Raw genomic sequence first — 24,070 nt, forward strand, 5'->3', positions numbered from 1 at the left:
GTACCCACCAGTACTGTACCCCCGTGTTATACAGTGACAGACCTGTACCCACCAATAGAACACTGTACTCCCTAGTGTTTCTCACACTGTGGAATTCTCACACACTCGGTGTTACGTTGCACTGAACCAGTCGTGGTCACAGTGCAGAGAGTGGACGAGGAGAATGTTGGATCCTATCCTTCCCTAGTTGAAGGGGGAGATATTACTTCCCTGAGTGATACTGGGCCCTGCCCGTTCGCCACGCTTCTAGTAAGTGTGTGTTTCGAACTCTCTCAGGGATCCCCTCGTACGTGGTCGTGCCTCGAACAGCCCCAGCGTGCAAAAAGGCCGCCATGCTGGAATATGGCGCGCACATTGTGGAGTGTGAACCCAACGACCAGGTAAGGCATCACCAGCTGGATGTGTGGACTGACTCATGGGAGAGATGGTGCGGGTGGGGCGATGATGGTGGAGAGAGTGGTAGGGTGGAGTGAGGGAAGGGGGAGGGAAAGGGAAAGGGGAGAGAGGAGGGAAAGGGGAGAGAAAGGGGAGAGAGGAGGGAAAGGGGAGAGAGGAGGGAGAGGGGACCGGCGGGGAGAGAGAGGCGAGGAAGGGGCAGAGAGGGTAACAGAGGGTTTTATAAATGGGAGCACAGAGTATGAGAGCAATGATCGATTAGTAGAGGGCAATGGTAGACCAGGGTTAGAGTACTCTGTTCAGCTTAGGTCAGCCCATGGTGAATAAGGCATAAAAACAGTGTCAGCTGTGGCTCAGTGGGTAGCTCTCTCGCTCTCGCTCGCTCGCCTCTGAGTCAGAAGGTTATGGGTTTGAGACGCGCTCCAGAGACTTGAGCGCAAAAATCCAGGCTGACACTCCCTGTGCGAGGTGCCGCCTTTCGGATGGGACGTTAAACCGAGGGCCCCGTCTGCTTTCAGGTGGATGTAAAAGATCCCACGGCCACTATTTCGAAGAAGAGCAGGGGGAGTTCTCCCCGGGTGTCCTGAGGCCAATATTTATCCCTCAACCAACATCACTAAAACAGATAATCTGGTCTTTGTTACATTGCTGATAGTGGGAGCTTGCTGTGCGCAAATTGGCTGCCGTGTTTCCTACATTACAACAGTGACCACACTTCAGAAAGTACTTCATTGGTTGTAAAGCGCTTTGGGACATTCTGAGATCATGGAAGGAGCTGTAGAAATGCAAGACTTTCTTTTTGAATAAAAAACCAAAGCAAGCGTAGCGCGTAGATTCACCAGGATTGTCGCGGGGGTGGAAAACCATCTCGGGAGAGGTTTGAGATGCCGGAACTATTTGCACTGGAGCAGCGTAGACTGCTCTCGTCCGCGGCTAATACCTGGCTCTGGTGGTCCTTTTCCCCATTTTCGTCCATTGATCTTGGCTCCTCTATTAATCTGCACCCCTCCATCTTGGGCTGAATGGACTATGATGTGGTCAGACTGAGACCGATCCCAAGCTAGCCACTTAAGAAACCCAGTGGTTCATGCACCAGGGCAAGGAATTCAAACTCCTGACTGAAACACAAGAACATAAGAATTAGGAGCAGGAGTCGGCCAGTCGGCCCCTCGAGCCTGCTCCGCCATTCAATAAGATCATGGCTGATCTTCAACCTCAACTCCTCATTCCCGCCCAATCCCCATATCCCTTGATTCCCCTAGAGTCCAAAAATCTATCGATCTCAACCCTGAACATACTCAATGACTGAGCCTCCACAGCCCTTTGTGGTAAAGAATTCCAAAGATTCACCACCCTCCGAGTGAAGAAATTCCTCCTCATCTCGGTCTTAAATGCCCGACCCCTTATTCTGAGACTATGCCCCCTAGTTCTAGACTCTCCAGCCAGGGGAAACAGCCTCTCAGCATCTACCCTGTCAATCCCCCCTCAGAATCTTATATGTTTCAATGCGATCACCTCTCATTCTTCTAAACCCCAGAGAGTATAGGCCCAATCTACACAATCTCTCCTCATAGAATAACCCTCTCCTCCCAGGGATCGATCTAGTGAACCTTTGTATATCTTTAAGGAGACCGAAACTGTGCACAGTACTCCAGGTGTGATCTCACCAAGCCCTGGAGGGGATTGGCATCTGAGTTTCAACGAATATACTTCAGTTGGTCTATTAACATTTTGCATCTATTAGTCTAGGGTGGAAACTGCATCCAGGACGGTTGTGGAAACCCAAGGAATTCTGGTCCATCCTAATCAGGATCCGCTTGTGATTGCGGGACAGGGCACCATTGGGTTGGAGATCTTAAAGCAGGTAACAGGAGCCATTGGTGTCTCAGTGTGTCGAACAGGGAATGGGAGCCATTGGGATAGAGTGTCGAACTGGGAATAGGAGCCATTGGGTTAGTGTGTAGAACTAGGAATGGGAGCCATTGGGTTAGTGCGTCGAACTGGGAATGGGAGCCATTGGGTTAGTGTGTAGAACTAGGAATGGGAGCCATTGGGTTAGTGTGTAGAACTGGGAATGGGAGCCATTGGGATAGAGTGTGTAGAAGAAGGAATGGGAGTCATTGGGTTAGTGTGTAGAACTGGGAATGGGAGCCATTGGGTTAGTGTGTAGAACAAGGAATGGGAGCCATTGGGTTAGTGTGTAGAACTGGGAATGGGAGCCATTGGGTTAGTGTGTAGAACAAGGAATGGGAGCCATTGGGTTAGTGTGTAGAACTGGGAATGGGAGCCATTGGGTTAGTGTGTAGAACTGGGAATGGGAGCCATTGGGTTAGTGTGTAGAACTGGGAATGGGAGCCATTGGGTTAGTGTGCAGAACAAGGAATGGGAGCCATTGGGTTAGTGTGTAGAACAAGGAATGGGAGCCATTGGGTTAGTGTGTAGAACTGGGAATGGGAACCATTGGGTTAGTGTGTAGAACAAGGAATGGGAGCCATTGGGTTAGTGTGTAGAACAAGGAATGGGAGTCATTGGGTTAGTGTGTAGAACTGGGAATGGGAGTCATTGGGTTAGTGTGTAGAACAAGGAATGGGAGCCATTGGGTTAGTGTGTAGAACTGGGAATGGGAGCCATTGGGTGAGTGTGTAGAACTGCGAGTGGGAGCCATTGGGTGAGTGTGTAGAACTGGGAATGGGAGCCATTGGGTTAGTGTGTAGAACTGGGAATGGGAGCCATTGGGTTAGTGTGCGGAACAAGGAATGGGAGCCATTGGGTGAGTGTGTAGAACTGGGAATGGGAGCCATTGGGATAGAGTGTGTCGAACTGGGAATGGGAGCCATTGGGATAGAGTGTGTCGAACTGGGAATGGGAGCCATTGGGTTAGTGTGTAGAACAAGGAACGGGAGCCATTGGGTTAGTGTGTAGAACTGGGAATGGGAGTCATTGGGTTAGTGTGTAGAACTGGGAATGGGAGTCATTGGGTTAGTGTGTAGAACTGGGAATGGGAGCCATTGGGTTAGTGTGTAGAACTGGGAATGGGAGCCATTGGGTTAGTGTGTAGAACAAGGAATGGGAGCCATTGGGTTAGTGTGTAGAACTGGGAATGGGAGCCATTGGGTTAGTGTGTAGAACTGGGAATGGGAGCCATTGGGTTAGTGTGTAGAACTGGGAATGGGAGTCATTGGGTTAGTGTGTAGAACAAGGAATGGGAGCCACTGGGTTAGTGTGTAGAACTGGGAATGGGAGCCATTGGGTTAGTGTGTAGAACTGGGAATGGGAGCCATTGGGTTAGTGTGTAGAACAAGGAATGGGAGCCATTGGGTTAGTGCGTAGAACAAGCAATGGGCGCCATTGGGTTAGTGTGTAGAACTGGGAATGGGAGCCATTGGGTTAGTGTGTAGAACAAGGAATGGGAGCCATTGGGTTAGTGTGTAGAACTGGGAATGGGAGCCATTGGGTTAGTGTGTAGAACAAGGAATGGGAGCCATTGGGTTAGTGTGTAGAACTGGGAATGGGAGCCATTGGGTTAGTGTGTAGAACTGGGAATGGGAGCCATTGGGTTAGTGTGTAGAACTGGGAATGGGAGCCATTGGGTTAGTGTGTAGAACAAGGAATGGGAGCCATTGGGTTAGTGTGTAGAACTGGGAATGGGAACCATTGGGTTAGTGTGTAGAACAAGGAATGGGAGCCATTGGGTTAGTGTGTAGAACAAGGAATGGGAGTCATTGGGTTAGTGTGTAGAACTGGGAATGGGAGTCATTGGGTTAGTGTGTAGAACAAGGAATGGGAGCCATTGGGTTAGTGTGTAGAACTGGGAATGGGAGCCATTGGGTTAGTGTGTAGAACTGGGAGTGGGAGCCATTGGGTTAGTGTGTAGAACTGGGAATGGGAGCCATTGGGTTAGTGTGTAGAACTGGGAATGGGAGCCATTGGGTTAGTGTGTAGAACAAGGAATGGGAGCCATTGGGTTAGTGTGTAGAACTAGGAATGGGAGCCATTGGGTTAGTGTGTAGAACAAGGAATGGGAGCCATTGGGTTAGTGTGTAGAACTGGGAATGGGAACCATTGGGTTAGCGTGTAGAACTGGGAATGGGAGCCATTGGGTTAGTGTGTAGAACTGGGAATGGGAGCCATTGGGTTAGTGTGTAGAACTGGGAATGGGAGCCAGTGGGTTAGTGTGTAGAACAGGGAATGGGAGCCATTGGGTTAGTGTGTAGAACTGGGAATGGGAGCCATTGGGTTAGTGTGTAGAACTGGGAATGGGAGCCATTGGGTTAGTGTGTAGAACTGGGAATGGGAGCCATTGGGTTAGTGTGTAGAACTGGGAATGGGAGCCATTGGGTTAGTGTGTAGAACTGGGAATGGGAGTCATTGGGTTAATGTGTAGAACTGGGAATGGGAGCCATTGGGTTCGTGTGTAGAACCGGGAATGGGAGCCATTGGGTTAGTGTGTAGAACTGGGAATGGGAGCCATTGGGTTAGTGTGTAGAACAAGGAATGGGAGCCATTGGGTTAGTGTGTAGAACTGGGAATGGGAGTCATTGGGTTAGTGTGTAGAACTGGGAATGGGAGCCATTGGGTTAGTGTCTAGAACAAGGAATGGGAGCCATTGGGTTAGAGTGTAGAACTGGGAATGGGAGTCATTGGGTTAGTGTGTAGAACTGGGAATGGGAGCCATTGGGTAAGTGTGTAGAACTGGGAATGGGAGCCATTGGGTTAGTGTGTAGAACTGGGAATGGGAGCCATTGGGTTAGTGTGTAGAAGTGGGAATGAGAGCCATTGGGATAGAGTGTGTCGAACTGGGAATGGGAGCCATTGGGTTAGTGTGTAGAACAAGGAATGGGAGCCATTGGGTTAGTGTGTAGAACTGGGAATGGGAGCCATTGGGTTAGTGTGTAGAACAAGGAATGGGAGCCATTGGGTTAGTGTGTAGAACTGGGAATGGGAGCCATTGGGATAGAGTGTGTCGAACTGGGAATGGGAGCCATTGGGATAGAGTGTGTCGAACTGGGAATGGGAGCCATTGGGTTAGTGTGTAGAACAAGGAACGGGAGCCATTGGGTTAGTGTGTAGAACTGGGAATGGGAGTCATTGGGTTAGTGTGTAGAACTGGGAATGGGAGTCATTGGGTTAGTGTGTAGAACTGGGAATGGGAGCCATTGGGTGAGTGTGTAGAACAAGGAATGGGAGTCATTGGGTTAGTGTGTAGAACTGGGAATGGGAGCCATTGGGTTAGTGTGTAGAACTGGGAATGGGAGTCATTGGGTTAGTGTGTAGAACAAGGAATGGGAGCCATTGGTTTAGTGTGTAGAACTGGGAATGGGAGCCATTGGGTTAGTGTGTAGAACAAGGAATGGGAGCCATTGGGTTAATGTGTAGAACTGGGAATGGGAGCCATTGGGTTAGTGTGTAGAACTGGGAATGGGAGCCATTGGGTTAGTGTGTAGAACTGGGAATGGGAGCCATTGGGTTAGTGTGTAGAACTGGGAATGGGAGCCATTGGGTTAGTGTGTAGAACTGGGAATGGGAGTCATTGGGTTAGTGTGTAGAACAAGGAATGGGAGCCATTGGGTTAGTGTGTAGAACTGGGAATGGGAGCCATTGGGTTAGTGTGTAGAACAGGGAATGGGAGCTATTCGGTTAGTGTGTAGAACTGGGAATGGGAGCCATTGGGTTCGTGTGTAGAACTGGGAATGGGAGCCATTGGGTTAGTGTGTAGAACTGGGAATGGGAGCCATTGGGTTAATGTGTAGAACTGGGAATGCGAGCCATTGGGTTAGTGTGTAGAACTGGGAATGGGAGTCATTGGGTTAGTGTGTAGAACTGGGAATGGGAGCCATTGGGTTAATGTGTAGAACTGGGAATGCGAGCCATTGGGTTAGTGTGTAGAACTGGGAATGGGAGTCATTGGGTTAGTGTGTAGAACAAGGAATGGGAGTCATTGGGTTAGTGTGTCGAACTGGGAATGGGAGCCATTGGGTTAGTGTGTAGAACTGGGAATGGGAGCCATTGGGTTAGTGTGTAGAACTGGGAATGGGAGCCATTGGGTTAGTGTGTAGAACTGGGAATGGGAGTCATTGGGTTAGTGTGTAGAACTGGGAATGGGAGCCATTGGGTTAGTGTGTAGAACAGGGAATGGGAGCCATTGGGTTAGTGTGTAGAACTGGGAATGGGAGCCATTGGGTTAGTGTGTAGAACTGGGAATGGGAGCCATTGGGTTAGTATGTAGAACTGGGAATGGGAGCCATTGGGTTAGTGTGTCGAACTGGGAATGGGAGCCATTGGGTTAGTGTGTAGAACTGGGAATGGGAGCCATTGGGTTCGTGTGTAGAACTGGGAATGGGAGCCATTGGGTTAGTGTGTAGAACTGGGAATGGGAGCCATTGGGTTAGTGTGTAGAACTGGGAATGGGAGCCATTGGGTTCGTGTGTAGAACTGGGAATGGGAGCCATTGGGTTAGTGTGTAGAACTGGGAATGGGAGCCATTGGGTTAGTGTGCAGAACTGGGAATGGGAGTCATTGGGTTAGTGTGTAGAACTGGGAATGGGAGCCATTGGGTTAGTGTGTAGAACTGGGAATGGGAGCCCTTGGGTTAGTGTGTAGAACTGGGAATGGGAGCCATTGGGTTAGTGTGTAGAACTGGGAATGGGAGTCATTGGGTTAGTGTGTAGAACTGGGAATGGGAGCCATTGGGTTAGTGTGTAGAACTGGGAATGGGAGTCATTGGGTTAGTGTGTAGAACTGGGAATAGGAGTCATTGGGTTAGTGTGTAGAACTGGGAATGGGAGCCATTGGGTTAGTGTGTGGAACTGGGAATGGGAGCCATTGGGTTTCTGCGTAGAACAAGGAATGGGAGCCATTGGGTTAGTGTGTAGAACTGGGAATGGGAGCCATTGGGTTAGTGTGCAGAACAGGGAATGGGAGTCATTGGGTTAATGTGTAGAACTGGGAATGGGAGACATTGGGTTAGTGCGTAGAACAAGGAATGGGAGCCATTGGGTTAGTGTGTCGAACTGGGAATGGAAGCCATTGGGTTAGTGTGTAGAACTGGGAATGGGAGCCATTGGGTTCGTGTGTAGAACTGGGAATGGGAGCCATTGGGTTAGTGTGTAGAACTGGGAATGGGAGCCATTGGGTTAGTGTGTAGAACAAGGAATGGGAGCCATTGGGTTAGTGTGTAGAACTGGGAATGGGAGCCATTGGGTTAGTGTGTAGAACTGGGAATGGGAGCCATTGGGTTAGTGTGTAGAACAAGGAATGGGAGCCATTGGGTTAGTGTGCAGAACTGGGAATGGGAGTCATTGGGTTAGTGTGTAGAACTGGGAATGGGAGTCATTGGGTTAGTGTGAAGAACTGGGAATGGGAGCCATTGGGATAGTGTGTAGAACTGGGAATGGGAGCCATTGGGTTAGTGTGTAGAACTGGGAATGGGAGCCATTGGGTTAGTGTGTAGAACTGGGATTGGGAGTCATTGGGTTAGTGTGTAGAACTGGGAATGGAAGCCATTGGGTTACTGTGTAGAACTGGGAATGCGAGCCATTGGGTTAGTGTGTAGAACTGGGAATGGGAGTTATTGGGTTAGTGTGTAGCACAAGGAATGTGAGCCATTGGGTTAGTGTGTAGAACAAGGAATGGGAGTCATTGGGTTAGTGTGTAGAACTGGGAATGGGAGTCATTGGGTTAGTGTGTAGAACTGGGAATGGGAGCCATTGGGTTAGTGTGTAGAACTGGGAATGGGAGCCATTGGGTTAATGTGTAGAACTGGGAATGCGAGCCATTGGGTTAGTGTGTAGAACTGGGAATGGGAGCCATTGGGTTAATGTGTAGAACTGGGAATGGGAGCCTTTGGGTTAGTGTGTAGAACTGGGAATGGGAGCCATTCGGTTAATGTGTAGAACTGGGAATGGGAGCCATTGGGTAAGTGTGTAGAACAGGGAATGGGAGCCATTGGGTTAGTGTGTAGAACTGGGAATGGGAGCCATTGGGTTAATGTGTAGAACTGGGAATGCGAGCCATTGGGTTAGTGTGTAGAACAGGGAATGGGAGCCATTGGGTTAATGTGTAGAACTGGGAATGGGAGCCATTCGGTTAGTGTGTAGAACTGGGAATGGGAGCCATTGGGTTAGTGTGTAGAACTGGGAATGGGAGTCAATGGGTTAGTGTGTCGATTTGGGAATGGGAGCCATTGGGTTAGTTTGTAGAACTGGGAATGGGAGCCATTGGGTTAGTGTGTAGAACAAGGAATGGGAGTCACTGGGTTAGTGTGTAGAACTGGGAATGGGAGTCATTGGGTTAGTGTGTAGAACTGGGAATGGGAGCCATTGGGTTAGTGTGTAGAACTGGGAATGGGAGCCATTGGGTAAGTGTGTAGAACTGGGAATGGGACCCATTGGGTTAGTGTGTAGAACTGGGAATGGGAGCCATTGGGTTTGTGTGTAGAACTGGGAATGGGAGCCATTGGGTTAGTGTGTAGAACTGGGAATGGGAGCCATTGGGTTAGTGTGTAGAACTGGGAATGGGAGCCATTGGGTTAGTGTGTAGAACTGGGAATGGGAGCCATTGGGTTAGTGTGTAGAACTGGGAATGGGAGCCATTGGGTTAGTGTGTAGAACTGGGAATGGGAGTCATTGGGTTAGTGTGTAGAACTGGGAATGGGAGCCACTGGGTTAGTGTGTAGAACGGAATGGGAGCCATTGGGTTGGTGTGTAGAACTGTGAATGGGAGCCATTGGGTTAGTGTGTAGAACTGGGAATGGGAGTCATTGGGTAAGTGTGTAGAACTGGGAATGGGAGCCATTGGGTTAGTGTGTAGAACTGGGAATGGGAGCCATTGGGTTAGTGTGTAGTACTGGGAATGGGAGCCATTGGGTTAGTGTGTAGAACTGGGAATGGGAGCCATTGGGTTAGTGTGTAGAACTGGGAATGCGAGCCATTGGGTTCGTGTGTAGAACAAGGAATGGGAGCCATTGGGTTAGTGTGTAGAACTGGGAATGGGAGTCATTGGGTGAGTGTGTAGAACTGGGAATGGGAGCCATTGGGTTAGTGTGCAGAACTGGGAATGGGAGCCATTGGGTTAGTGTGTAGAACTGGGAATGGGAGTCATTGGGTTAGTGTGTAGAACTGGGAATGGGAGCCATTGGGTTAGTGTGTAGAACTGGGAATGGGAGCCATTGGGTTAGTGTGTAGAACTGGGAATGGGAGCCATTGGGTTAGTGTGTAGAACTGGGAATGGGAGCCATTGGGTTAGTGTGCAGAACAAGGAATGGGAGCCATTGGGTTAATGTGTAGAACTGGGAATGGGAGCCATTGGGTTAGTGTGTAGAACAAGGAATGGGAGCCATTGGGTTAGTGTGTAGAACAAGGAATGGGAGTCATTGGGTTAGTGTGTAGAACTGGGAATGAGAGCCATTGGGTTAGTGTGTAGAACAAGGAATGGGAGCCATTGGGTTAGTGTGTAGAACTGGGAATGGGAGCCATTGGGTTAGTGTGTAGAACTGGGAATGGGAGCCATTGGGTTAGTGTGTAGAACTGGGAATGGGAGCCATTGGGTTAGTGTGTAGAACTGGGAATGGGAGCCATTGGGTTAGTGTGTCGAACTGGGAATGGGAGCCATTGGGTTCGTGTGTAGAACTGGGAATGGGAGTCATTGGGTTAGTGTTTAGAACTGGGAATGGGAGCCATTGGGTTAGTGTGTAGAACTGGGAATGGGAGCCATTGGGTTAGTGTGTAGAACTGGGAATGGGAGTCATTGGGTTAGTGTGTAGAACTGGGAATGGGAGTCATTGGGTTAGTGTGTAGAACTGGGAATGGGAGTCATTGGGTTAGTGTGTAGAACAGGGAATGGGAGCCATTGGGTTAGTGTGTAGAACTGGGAATGGGAGTCATTGGGTTTGTGTGTAGAACTGGGAATGGGAGCCATTGGGTTAGTGTGTAGAACAGGGAATGGGAGCCATTGGGTTAGTGTGTAGAACTGGGAATGGGAGTCATTGGGTTAGTGTGTAGAACTGGGAATGGGAGCCATTGGGTTAGTGTGTAGAACTGGGAATGGGAGTCATTGGGTTAGTGTGTAGAAGTGGGAATGGGAGCCATTGGGTTAGTATGTAGAACTGGGAATGGGAGTCATTGGGTTAGTGTGTAGAACTGGGAATGGGAGCCATTGGGTTAGTGTGTAGAACAAGGAATGGGAGCCATTGGGTTTGTGTGTAGAACTGGGAATGGGAGTCATTGGGTTAGTGTGTAGAACTGGGAATGGGAGCCATTGGGTTAGTGTGTAGAACTGGGAATGGGAGCCATTGGGTTAGTGTGTAGAACTGGGAATGGGAGCCATTAGGTTAGTGTGTAGAACAAGGAATGGGAGCCATTGGGTTAGTGTGTAGAACTGGGAATGGGAGTCATTGGGTTAGTGTGTAGAACTGGGAATGGGAGTCATTGGGTTAGTGTGTAGAACTGGGAATGGGAGCCATTGGGTTAGTGTGTAGAACTGGGAATGGGAGCCATTGGGTTAGTGTGTAGAACTGGGAATGGGAGCCATTGGGTTAGTGTGTAGAACTGGGAATGGGAGCCATTGGGTTAGTGTGTAGAACTGGGAATGGGAGCCATTGGGTAAGTGTGTAGAACTGGGAATGGGACCCATTGGGTTAGTGTGTAGAACTGGGAATGGGAGCCATTGGGTTTGTGTGTAGAACTGGGAATGGGAGCCATTGGGTTAGTGTGTAGAACTGGGAATGGGAGCCATTGGGTTAGTGTGTAGAACTGGGAATGGGAGCCATTGGGTTAGTGTGTAGAACTGGGAATGGGAGCCATTGGGTTAGTGTGTAGAACTGGGAATGGGAGCCATTGGGTTAGTGTGTAGAACTGGGAATGGGAGTCATTGGGTTAGTGTGTAGAACTGGGAATGGGAGCCACTGGGTTAGTGTGTAGAACGGAATGGGAGCCATTGGGTTGGTGTGTAGAACTGTGAATGGGAGCCATTGGGTTAGTGTGTAGAACTGGGAATGGGAGTCATTGGGTAAGTGTGTAGAACTGGGAATGGGAGCCATTGGGTTAGTGTGTAGAACTGGGAATGGGAGCCATTGGGTTAGTGTGTAGTACTGGGAATGGGAGCCATTGGGTTAGTGTGTAGAACTGGGAATGGGAGCCATTGGGTTAGTGTGTAGAACTGGGAATGCGAGCCATTGGGTTCGTGTGTAGAACAAGGAATGGGAGCCATTGGGTTAGTGTGTAGAACTGGGAATGGGAGTCATTGGGTGAGTGTGTAGAACTGGGAATGGGAGCCATTGGGTTAGTGTGCAGAACTGGGAATGGGAGCCATTGGGTTAGTGTGTAGAACTGGGAATGGGAGTCATTGGGTTAGTGTGTAGAACTGGGAATGGGAGCCATTGGGTTAGTGTGTAGAACTGGGAATGGGAGCCATTGGGTTAGTGTGTAGAACTGGGAATGGGAGCCATTGGGTTAGTGTGTAGAACTGGGAATGGGAGCCATTGGGTTAGTGTGCAGAACAAGGAATGGGAGCCATTGGGTTAATGTGTAGAACTGGGAATGGGAGCCATTGGGTTAGTGTGTAGAACAAGGAATGGGAGCCATTGGGTTAGTGTGTAGAACAAGGAATGGGAGTCATTGGGTTAGTGTGTAGAACTGGGAATGAGAGCCATTGGGTTAGTGTGTAGAACAAGGAATGGGAGCCATTGGGTTAGTGTGTAGAACTGGGAATGGGAGCCATTGGGTTAGTGTGTAGAACTGGGAATGGGAGCCATTGGGTTAGTGTGTAGAACTGGGAATGGGAGCCATTGGGTTAGTGTGTAGAACTGGGCATGGGAGCCATTGGGTTAGTGTGTCGAACTGGGAATGGGAGCCATTGGGTTCGTGTGTAGAACTGGGAATGGGAGTCATTGGGTTAGTGTTTAGAACTGGGAATGGGAGCCATTGGGTTAGTGTGTAGAACTGGGAATGGGAGCCATTGGGTTAGTGTGTAGAACTGGGAATGGGAGTCATTGGGTTAGTGTGTAGAACTGGGAATGGGAGTCATTGGGTTAGTGTGTAGAACTGGGAATGGGAGTCATTGGGTTAGTGTGTAGAACAGGGAATGGGAGCCATTGGGTTAGTGTGTAGAACTGGGAATGGGAGTCATTGGGTTAGTGTGTAGAACTGGGAATGGGAGCCATTGGGTTAGTGTGTAGAACAGGGAATGGGAGCCATTGGGTTAGTGTGTAGAACTGGGAATGGGAGTCATTGGGTTAGTGTGTAGAACTGGGAATGGGAGCCCATGATCGATTTCTCACTCGAAATGGAGAGCGAAGAAATTGACTCAGAGACTAAGGTCCTGAATTTAAACAAGGGGAATTATGATGCCATGAGACGGGAACTGAGTAGGTCTGATTGGACAACGTTCCTGAGAGGACTGGAGGTAGATAAACAATGGCAAACATTTAAAGATAGAATGACAAAATTGCAAAAATTGTTTATACCAATCTGGCATAAAAGGAAATCTAAAAAGGTGACTCAACCGTGGATAACAGGGGAAATTAGAGACAGCATAAAATCCAAAGATAGGGCGTATAAAATAGCCAAAAAAAGCGCCAGAGCGGATGATTGGGAACAGTTTAAGATAGAGCAAAGGAGGGCAAAGGGCATGATCAAGAGGGGCAAAATAGCTTACGAAAACAAGCTGGCGGAAAATATAAAAACTAACTCCAAAAGCTTTTATAAATATATCAAAAGGAAAAGACTGGTGAAAACCAAAGTTGGTCCATTGCAGTCAGATACGGGGGAATATATAATGGGAAATAAGGAAATGGCAGATCAACTAAATGCATACTTTGGGTCAGTCTTTACGAAGGAAGACACAAAAAACCTCCCTGGGATATCGGGAAAAATAGGGACATTGGCAAAGGAGGAACTGACGCAAATCAATATCTCTAAGGATATGGTGTTAAGGAAGCTAAAGGGATTGAAGGTGGACAAATCCCCAGGGCCTGATAACATGCATCCTAGGGTACTGAAGGAGGTGGCCCTAGAGATAGCGGATGCACTAAGGATGATTTTTCAGAATTCATTAGACTCGGGAACAGTGCCGATGGATTGGAGGATAGCTAACGTTACCCCACTATTCAAAAAGGGGGGTAGGGAAAAAGCAGGTAATTACAGACCTGTAAGCCTTACATCAGTTGTGGGCAAAATGCTGGAGTCCATCATTAAGGATGAAATAGCGGAGCACTTAGCAAATGGGGACAGGATAGGACAGAGTCAACATGGATTTACAAAGGGTAAATCGTGCTTGACTAATCTATTGGAATTTTTTGAGGGAGTAACTGGTAGAATAGATGGGGGAGAGCCAGTAGATGTGGTGTACCTGGACTTCCAAAAGGCCTTCGATAAGGTCCCACATAAAAGATTAGCATGGAAAATTGAGGCTCATGGGATAAAGGGGAAAGTTTTGGCGTGGATAGGGAACTGGCTGTCAGATAGAAAACAGAGAGTTGGAATAAACGGCTCATTTTCTGAATGGCAGGCAGTAACAAGTGGGGTACCACAGGGATCTGTCCTGGGCCCCCAGCTGTTCACAATTTACATTAATGACCTGGATCAGGGAGTCGGATGCAGCATTTCCAAATTTGCAGACGACACTAAACTAGGAGGTGGGGTGGGCTCAGAGGAAGAGACCAGGAAGCTCCAGAGCGATTTGGACAGACTGGGCGATTGGGCGGATAAATGGCAGATGCACTATAATGTGGACAAGTGCGAAGTTATCCACCTTGGGTGCAGGAACGGGAGGGCAAATTATTATTTAAATGGCAATAGATTGGGAGAGGGGGAAGTACAGAGAGACCTGGGTGTTCTTGTACACCAGTCACTGAAGGCGAGCATGCAGGTGCAACAGGCGGTCAAGAAGGCAAACGGTATGCTGGCCTTCATAGCAAAAGGGTTAGAATACAGGAACAGGGATACCTTGCTGCAGCTGTACAGGGCACTGGTGAGACCACACCTCGAGTACTGTGTACAGTTTTGGTCGCCTCATCTGAGGAAGGATGTTCTTGCCATGGAGGGGGTGCAGCGGCGATTCACCAGGCTGATACCAGGAATGGCGGGAATGACCTATGAGGAGAGACTATGTAGTTTAGGGATGTACACACTGGAGTTTAGAAGATTGAGAGGGGACCTCATAGAAGTGTATAAAATTCTGACAGGTCTAGACAGACTGGATGCAGAAGGAATGTTTCCCTTGGCGGGTGAGAACAGAACTAGAGGACATAATTTAAGGATAAGGGCTAAACCATTTAGGACAGAGATGAGGGGGAATTTCTTCACTCAGAGAGTGGTGAACCTGTGGAACTCATTGCCACAGAGGGCAGTGTACGCCAGCTCATTAAATATATTTAAGAGGGAATTAGATATATTTCTACGGGCAAAAGGGGTTAAGGGTTACGGAGAGAAGGCGGGGACGGGATACTGAATTAAAGGATCAGCCATGATCTCATTAAATGGCGGAGCAGGCACGAAGGGCCGAATGGCCTACTCCTGCTCCTATCTTCTATGTATCTATGTATCTATGGGAGCCATTGGGTTAGTGTGTAGAACTGGGAATGGGAGTCATTGGGTTAGTGTGTAGAAGTGGGAATGGGAGCCATTGGGTTAGTATGTAGAACTGGGAATGGGAGTCATTGGGTTAGTGTGTAGAACTGGGAATGGGAGCCATTGGGTTAGTGTGTAGAACAAGGAATGGGAGCCATTGGGTTTGTGTGTAGAACTGGGAATGGGAGTCATTGGGTTAGTGTGTAGAACTGGGAATGGGAGCCATTGGGTTAGTGTGTAGAACTGGGAATGGGAGCCATTGGGTTAGTGTGTAGAACTGGGAATGGGAGCCATTAGGTTAGTGTGTAGAACAAGGAATGGGAGCCATTGGGTTAGTGTGTAGAACTGGGAATGGGAGTCATTGGGTTAGTGTGTAGAACTGGGAATGGGAGTCATTGGGTTAGTGTGTAGAACTGGGAATGGGAGCCATTGGGTTAGTGTGTAGAACTGGGAATGGGAGCCATTGGGTTAGTGTGTAGAACTGGGAATGGGAGCCATTGGGTTAGTGTGTCGAACTGGGAATGGGAGCCATTGGGTTAGTGTGTAGAACTGGGAATGCGAGCCATTGGGTTAGTGTGTCGAACTGGGAATGGGAGCCATTGGGTTAGTGTGTCGAACTGGGAATGGGAGCCATTGGGTTAGTGTGTAGAACTGGGAATGGGAGTCATTGGGTTAGTGTGTAGAACTGGGAATGGGAGCCATTGGGTTAGTGTGTAGAACTGGGAATGGGAGTCATTGTGTTAGTGTGTAGAACTGGGAATGGGAGTCATTGGGTTAGTGTGTAGAACTGGGAATGGGAGCCATTGGGTTAGTGTGTAGAACTGGGAATGGGAGCCATTGGGTTCGTGCGTAGAACAAGGAATGGGAGCCATTGGGTTAGTGTGTAGGACTGGGAATGGGAGCCATTGGGTTAGTGTGCAGAACAGGGAATGGGAGTCATTGGGTTAATGTGTAGAACTGGGAATGGGAGCCATTGGGTTAGTGTGTAGAACTGGGAATGGGAGCCATTGGGTTCGTGCGTAGAACAAGGAATGGGAGCCATTGGGTTAGTGTGTAGAACTGGGAATGGAAGCCATTGGGTTAGTGTGCAGAACTGGAAATGGGAGTCATTTGGGTTAGTGTGCAGAACTGGGAATGGGAGCCATTGGGTTAGTGTGTAGAACAGGGAATGGGAGCCATTGGGTTAGTGTGTAGAACTGGGAATGGGAGCCATTGGGTTAGTGTGTAGAACTGGGAATGGGAGCCATTGGGTTAGTGTGTAGAACTGGGAATGGGAGTCATTGGGTTAGTGTGTAGAACTGGGAATGGGAGCCATTGGGTTAGTGTGTAGAACTGGGAATGGGAGTCATTGGGTTCGTGTGTAGAACTGGGAATGGGAGCCATTGGGTTAGTGTGTAGAACTGGGAATGGGAGCCATTGGGTTAGTGTGTAGAACTGGGAATGGGAGCCATTGGGTTAGTGTGTAGAACAGGGAATGGGAGTCATTGGGTTAATGTGCCGAACTGGGAATGGGAGCCATTGGGTTAGTGTGTAGAACTGGGAATGGGAGCCATTGGGTTAGTGCGTAGAACTGGGAATGGGAGCCATTGGGTTCGTGCGTAGAACAAGGAATGGGAGCCATTGGGTTAGTGTGTAGAACTGGGAATGGAAGCCATTGGGTTAGTGTGTAGAACTGGGAATGGGAGCCATTGGGTTAGTGTGTAGAACTGGGAATGGGAGCCATTGGGTTAGTGTGTAGAACAAGGAATGGGAGCCATTGGGTTAGTGTGTAGAACTGGGAATGGGAGCCATTGGGTTAGTGTGTAGAACTGGGAATGGGAGCCATTGGGTTAGTGTGTAGAACAAGGAATGGGAGCCATTGGGTTAGTGTGTAGAACTGGGAATGGGAGCCATTGGTTGAGTGTGTGGAACTGGGAATGGGAGTCATTGGGTTAGTGTGTAGAATTGGGAATGGGAGCCATTGGGTTAGTGTGTGGAACTGGGAATGGGAGCCATTGGGTTAGTGTGTAGAACTGGGAATGGGAGTCATTGGGTTAGTGTTTAGAACTGGGAATGGGAGCCATTGGGTTAGTGTGTAGAACTGGGAATGGGAGCCATTGGGTTAGTGTGTAGAACTGGGAATGGGAGTCATTGGGTTAGTGTGTAGAACTGGGAATGGGAGCCATTGGGTTAGTGTGTAGAACTGGGAATGGGAGTCATTGGGTTAGTGTGTAGAACTGGGAATGGGAGCCATTGGGTTAGTGTGTAGAACAGGGATTGGGAGCCATTGGGTTAGTGTGTAGAACTGGGAATGGGAGTCATTGGGTTAGTGTGCAGAACTGGGAATGGGAGCCATTGGGTTAGTGTGTAGAACTGGGAATGGGAGTCATTGGGTTAGTGTGTAGAACTGGGAATGGGAGCCATTGGGTTAGTATGTAGAACTGGGAATGGGAGTCATTGGGTTAGTGTGTAGAACTGGGAATGGGAGCCATTGGGTTAGTGTGTAGAACAAGGAATGGGAGCCATTGGGTTAGTGTGTAGAACTGGGAATGGGAGTCATTGGGTTAGTGTGTAGAACTGGGAATGGGAGCCATTGGGTTAGTGTGTAGAACTGGGAATGGGAGCCATTGGGTTAGTGTGTAGAACTGGGAATGGGAGCCATTAGGTTAGTGTGTAGAACAAGGAATGGGGGCCATTGGGTTAGTGTGTAGAACTGGGAATGGGAGTCATTGGGTTAGTGTGTAGAACTGGGAATGGGAGTCATTGGGTTAGTGTGTAGAACTGGGAATGGGAGCCATTGGGTTGGTGTGCAGAACTGGGAATGGGAGCCATTGGGTTCGTGTGTCGAACTGGCAATGGGAGCCATTGGGTTAGTGTGTAGAACTGGGAATGGGAGCCATTGGGTTAGTGTGTAGAACTGGGAATGCGAGCCATTGGGTTACTGTGTCAAACTGGGAATGGGAGCCATTGGGTTAGTGTGTAGAACTGGGAATGGGAGCCATTGGGTTAATGTGTAGAACTGGGAATGCGAGCCATTGGGTTAGTGTGTAGAACTGGGAATGGGAGTCATTGGGTTAGTGTGTAGAACTGGGAATGGGAGCCATTGGGTTAATGTGTAGAACTGGGAATGCGAGCCATTGGGTTAGTGTGTAGAACTGGGAATGGGAGCCATTGGGTTAGTGTGTAGAACTGGGAATGGGAGCCATTGGGTTAGTGTGTAGTACTGGGAATGGGAGCCATTGGGTTAGTGTGCAGAACAGGGAATGGGAGTCATTGGGTTAATGTGTAGAACTGGGAATGGGAGCCATTGGGTTAGTGTGTAGAACTGGGAATGGGAGCCATTGGGTTCGTGCGTAGAACAAGGAATGGGAGCCATTGGGTTAGTGTGTAGAACTGGGAATGGAAGCCATTGGGTTAGTGTGCAGAACTGGAAATGGGAGCCATTGGGTTAGTGTGTAGAACTGGGAATGGGAGCCATTGGGCTAGTGTGTAGAACTGGGAATGGGAGCCATTGGGTTAGTGTGTAGAACTGGGAATGGGAGCCATTGGGTTAGTGTGTAGAACTGGGAATGGGAGCCATTGGGTTAGTGTGTAGCACTGGGAATGGGAGCCATTGGGTTAGTGTGTAGAACTGGGAATGGGAGCCATTGGGTTAGTGTGTAGAACTGGGAATGGGAGCCATTGGGTTAGTGTGTAGAACTGGGAATGGGAGCCATTGGGTTAGTGTGTAGAACAGGGAATGGGAGCCATTGGGTTAGTGTGTAGAACTGGGAATGGGAGTCACTGGGTTGCTGTGTAGAACTGGGAATGGGAGCCATTGGGTTAGTGTGTAGAACTGGGCATGGGAGCCATTGGGTTAGTGTGTAGAACTGGGAATGGGAGCCATTGGGTTAGTGTGTAGAACTGGGAATGGGAGCCATTGGGTTAGTGTGTAGAACTGGGAATGGGAGCCATTGGGTTAGTGTGTAGAACTGGGAATGGGAGTCATTGGGTTAGTGTGTAGAACAAGGAATGGGAGTCATTGGGTTAGTGTGTAGAACTGGGAATGGGAGCCATTGGGTTAGTGTGTAGAACAAGGAATGGGAGTCATTGGGTTAGTGTGCAGAACAAGGAATGGGAGCCATTGGGTTTGTGTGTAGAACTGGGAATGGGAGCCATTGGGTTAGTGTGTAGAACTGGGAATGGGAGCCATTGGGTTAGTGTGTAGAACTGGGAATGGGAGCCATTGGGTTAGTGTGTAGAACAAAGAATGGGAGCCATTGGGTTAGTGTGTAGAACTGGGAATGGGAGCCATTGGGTTAGTGTGTAGAACTGGGAATGGGAGCCATTGGGTTAGTGTGTAGAACAAGGAATGGGTGCCATTGGGTTAGTGTGTAGAACTGGGAATGGGAGCCATTGGTTTAGTGTGTAGAACTGGGAATGGGAGTCATTGGGTTAGTGTGTAGAACTGGGAATGGGAGCCATTGGGTTAGTGTGTAGAACTGGGAATGGGAGCCATTGGGTTAGTGTGTAGAACTGGGAATGGGAGCCATTGGGTTAGTGTGTAGAACTGGGAATGGGTGCCATTGGGTTAGTGTGTAGAACTGGGAATGGGAGCCATTGGGTTAGCGTGTAGAACTGGGAATGGAAGCCATTGGGTTAGTGTGTCGAACTGGGAATGGGAGCCATTGGGTTAGTGTGTCGAACTGGGAATGGAAGCCATTGGGTTAGTGTGTAGAACTGGGAATGGGAGCCATTGGGTTCGTGTGTAGAACTGGGAATGGGAGCCATTGGGTTAGTGTGTAGAACTGGGAATGGGAGCCATTGGGTTAGTGTGTAGAACTGGGAATGGGAGCCATTGGGTTAGTGTGTAGAACTGGGAATGGGAGCCATTGGGTTAGTGTGTAGAACTGGGAATGGGAGCCATTGGGTTAGTGTGTAGAACTGGGAATGGGAGCCATTGGGTTAGTGTGTAGAACTGGGAATGGGAGCCATTGGGTTAGTGTGTAGAACTGGGAATGGGAGCCATTGGGTTAGTGTGTAGAACTGGGAATGGGAGCCATTGGGTTAGTGTGCAGAACTGGGAATGGGAGTCATTGGGTTAGTGTGAAGAGCTGGGAATGGGAGCCATTGGGTTCGTGTGTAGAACTGGGAATGGGAGTCATTGGGTTAGTGTGTAGAACAGGGAATGGGAGCCATTGGGTTAGTGTGTAGAACTGGGAATGGGAGTCATTTGGGTTAGTGTGCAGAACTGGGAATGGGAGCCATTGGGTTAGTGTGTAGAACAGGGAATGGGAGCCATTGGGTTAGTGTGTAGAACTGGGAATGGGAGCCATTGGGTTAGTGTGTAGAACTGGGAATGGGAGCCATTGGGTTAGTGTGTAGAACTGGGAATGGGAGTCATTGGGTTAGTGTGTAGAACTGGGAATGGGAGCCATTGGGTTAGTGTGTAGAACTGGGAATGGGAGTCATTGGGTTCGTGTGTAGAACTGGGAATGGGAGCCATTGGGTTAGTGTGTAGAACTGGGAATGGGAGCCATTGGGTTAGTGTGTAGAACTGGGAATGGGAGCCATTGGGTTAGTGTGTAGAACAGGGAATGGGAGTCATTGGGTTAATGTGCCGAACTGGGAATGGGAGCCATTGGGTTAGTGTGTAGAACTGGGAATGGGAGCCATTGGGTTAGTGCGTAGAACTGGGAATGGGAGCCATTGGGTTCGTGCGTAGAACAAGGAATGGGAGCCATTGGGTTAGTGTGTAGAACTGGGAATGGAAGCCATTGGGTTAGTGTGTAGAACTGGGAATGGGAGCCATTGGGTTAGTGTGTAGAACTGGGAATGGGAGCCATTGGGTTAGTGTGTAGAACAAGGAATGGGAGCCATTGGGTTAGTGTGTAGAACTGGGAATGGGAGCCATTGGGTTAGTGTGTAGAACTGGGAATGGGAGCCATTGGGTTAGTGTGTAGAACAAGGAATGGGAGCCATTGGGTTAGTGTGTAGAACTGGGAATGGGAGCCATTGGTTGAGTGTGTGGAACTGGGAATGGGAGTCATTGGGTTAGTGTGTAGAATTGGGAATGGGAGCCATTGGGTTAGTGTGTGGAACTGGGAATGGGAGCCATTGGGTTAGTGTGTAGAACTGGGAATGGGAGTCATTGGGTTAGTGTTTAGAACTGGGAATGGGAGCCATTGGGTTAGTGTGTAGAACTGGGAATGGGAGCCATTGGGTTAGTGTGTAGAACTGGGAATGGGAGTCATTGGGTTAGTGTGTAGAACTGGGAATGGGAGCCATTGGGTTAGTGTGTAGAACTGGGAATGGGAGTCATTGGGTTAGTGTGTAGAACTGGGAATGGGAGCCATTGGGTTAGTGTGTAGAACAGGGATTGGGAGCCATTGGGTTAGTGTGTAGAACTGGGAATGGGAGTCATTGGGTTAGTGTGCAGAACTGGGAATGGGAGCCATTGGGTTAGTGTGTAGAACTGGGAATGGGAGTCATTGGGTTAGTGTGTAGAACTGGGAATGGGAGCCATTGGGTTAGTATGTAGAACTGGGAATGGGAGTCATTGGGTTAGTGTGTAGAACTGGGAATGGGAGCCATTGGGTTAGTGTGTAGAACAAGGAATGGGAGCCATTGGGTTAGTGTGTAGAACTGGGAATGGGAGTCATTGGGTTAGTGTGCAGAACTGGAAATGGGAGCCATTGGGTTAGTGTGTAGAACTGGGAATGGGAGCCATTGGGCTAGTGTGTAGAACTGGGAATGGGAGCCATTGGGTTAGTGTGTAGAACTGGGAATGGGAGCCATTGGGTTAGTGTGTAGAACTGGGAATGGGAGCCATTGGGTTAGTGTGTAGCACTGGGAATGGGAGCCATTGGGTTAGTGTGTAGAACTGGGAATGGGAGCCATTGGGTTAGTGTGTAGAACTGGGAATGGGAGCCATTGGGTTAGTGTGTAGAACTGGGAATGGGAGCCATTGGGTTAGTGTGTAGAACAGGGAATGGGAGCCATTGGGTTAGTGTGTAGAACTGGGAATGGGAGTCATTGGGTTGCTGTGTAGAACTGGGAATGGGAGCCATTGGGTTAGTGTGTAGAACTGGGCATGGGAGCCATTGGGTTAGTGTGTAGAACTGGGAATGGGAGCCATTGGGTTAGTGTGTAGAACTGGGAATGGGAGCCATTGGGTTAGTGTGTAGAACTGGGAATGGGAGCCATTGGGTTAGTGTGTAGAACTGGGAATGGGAGTCATTGGGTTAGTGTGTAGAACAAGGAATGGGAGTCATTGGGTTAGTGTGTAGAACTGGGAATGGGAGCCATTGGGTTAGTGTGTAGAACAAGGAATGGGAGTCATTGGGTTAGTGTGCAGAACAAGGAATGGGAGCCATTGGGTTTGTGTGTAGAACTGGGAATGGGAGCCATTGGGTTAGTGTGTAGAACTGGGAATGGGAGCCATTGGGTTAGTGTGTAGAACTGGGAATGGGAGCCATTGGGTTAGTGTGTAGAACAAAGAATGGGAGCCATTGGGTTAGTGTGTAGAACTGGGAATGGGAGCCATTGGGTTAGTGTGTAGAACTGGGAATGGGAGCCATTGGGTTAGTGTGTAGAACAAGGAATGGGTGCCATTGGGTTAGTGTGTAGAACTGGGAATGGGAGCCATTGGTTTAGTGTGTAGAACTGGGAATGGGAGTCATTGGGTTAGTGTGTAGAACTGGGAATGGGAGCCATTGGGTTAGTGTGTAGAACTGGGAATGGGAGCCATTGGGTTAGTGTGTAGAACTGGGAATGGGAGCCATTGGGTTAGTGTGTAGAACTGGGAATGGGTGCCATTGGGTTAGTGTGTAGAACTGGGAATGGGAGCCATTGGGTTAGCGTGTAGAACTGGGAATGGAAGCCATTGGGTTAGTGTGTCGAACTGGGAATGGGAGCCATTGGGTTAGTGTGTCGAACTGGGAATGGAAGCCATTGGGTTAGTGTGTAGAACTGGGAATGGGAGCCATTGGGTTCGTGTGTAGAACTGGGAATGGGAGCCATTGGGTTAGTGTGTAGAACTGGGAATGGGAGCCATTGGGTTAGTGTGTAGAACTGGGAATGGGAGCCATTGGGTTAGTGTGTAGAACTGGGAATGGGAGCCATTGGGTTAGTGTGTAGAACTGGGAATGGGAGCCATTGGGTTAGTGTGTAGAACTGGGAATGGGAGCCATTGGGTTAGTGTGTAGAACTGGGAATGGGAGCCATTGGGTTAGTGTGTAGAACTGGGAATGGGAGCCATTGGGTTAGTGTGTAGAACTGGGAATGGGAGCCATTGGGTTAGTGTGTAGAACTGGGAATGGGAGTCATTGGGTTAGTGTGAAGAGCTGGGAATGGGAGCCATTGGGTTCGTGTGTAGAACTGGGAATGGGAGTCATTGGGTTAGTGTGTAGAACAGGGAATGGGAGCCATTGGGTTAGTGTGTAGAACTGGGAATGGGAGTCATTTGGGTTAGTGTGCAGAACTGGGAATGGAAGCCATTGGGTTAGTGTGTAGAACTGGGAATGGGAGCCATTGGGTTAGTGTGTAGAACTGGGAATGGGAGCCATTGGGTTAGTGTGTAGAACAAGGAATGGGAGCCATTGGGTTAGTGTGTAGAACTGGGAATGGGAGCCATTGGGTTAGTGTGTAGAACTGGGAATGGGAGCCATTGGGTTAGTGTGTAGAACAAGGAATGGGAGCCATTGGGTTAGTGTGTAGAACTGGGAATGGGAGCCATTGGTTGAGTGTGTGGAACTGGGAATGGGAGTCATTGGGTTAGTGTGTAGAATTGGGAATGGGAGCCATTGGGTTAGTGTGTGGAACTGGGAATGGGAGCCATTGGGTTAGTGTGTAGAACTGGGAATGGGAGTCATTGGGTTAGTGTTTAGAACTGGGAATGGGAGCCATTGGGTTAGTGTGTAGAACTGGGAATGGGAGCCATTGGGTTAGTGTGTAGAACTGGGAATGGGAGTCATTGGGTTAGTGTGTAGAACTGGGAATGGGAGCCATTGGGTTAGTGTGTAGAACTGGGAATGGGAGTCATTGGGTTAGTGTGTAGAACTGGGAATGGGAGCCATTGGGTTAGTGTGTAGAACAGGGATTGGGAGCCATTGGGTTAGTGTGTAGAACTGGGAATGGGAGTCATTGGGTTA

At 49.0% G+C, this 24,070-nt stretch overlaps 1 protein-coding gene across 2 annotated transcripts in view; it reads left to right on the forward strand.

Annotated features, from left to right (window-relative positions):
* LOC147092918 (serine racemase-like) overlaps nt 1-24,070 on the forward strand; it is a 79,947-nt gene that overhangs the window by 11,659 nt on the left and 44,218 nt on the right. For both annotated transcript variants that reach the window (XM_085976229.1, XM_085976228.1), the window contains exons 4-5: nt 277-380; nt 2,141-2,260. In XM_085976229.1, the coding sequence (XP_085832355.1) occupies nt 277-380; nt 2,141-2,260 (224 nt within the window). The remainder of the gene's footprint in view (nt 1-276; nt 381-2,140; nt 2,261-24,070) is intronic.

The sequence above is a fragment of the Somniosus microcephalus genome, unplaced genomic scaffold, assembly GCF_052327205.1.
Source record: "Somniosus microcephalus isolate GS21.2 unplaced genomic scaffold, FLI_Smic_1.0 unresolved_chr2, whole genome shotgun sequence".
NCBI classification, from domain to species: domain Eukaryota; kingdom Metazoa; phylum Chordata; class Chondrichthyes; order Squaliformes; family Somniosidae; genus Somniosus; species Somniosus microcephalus.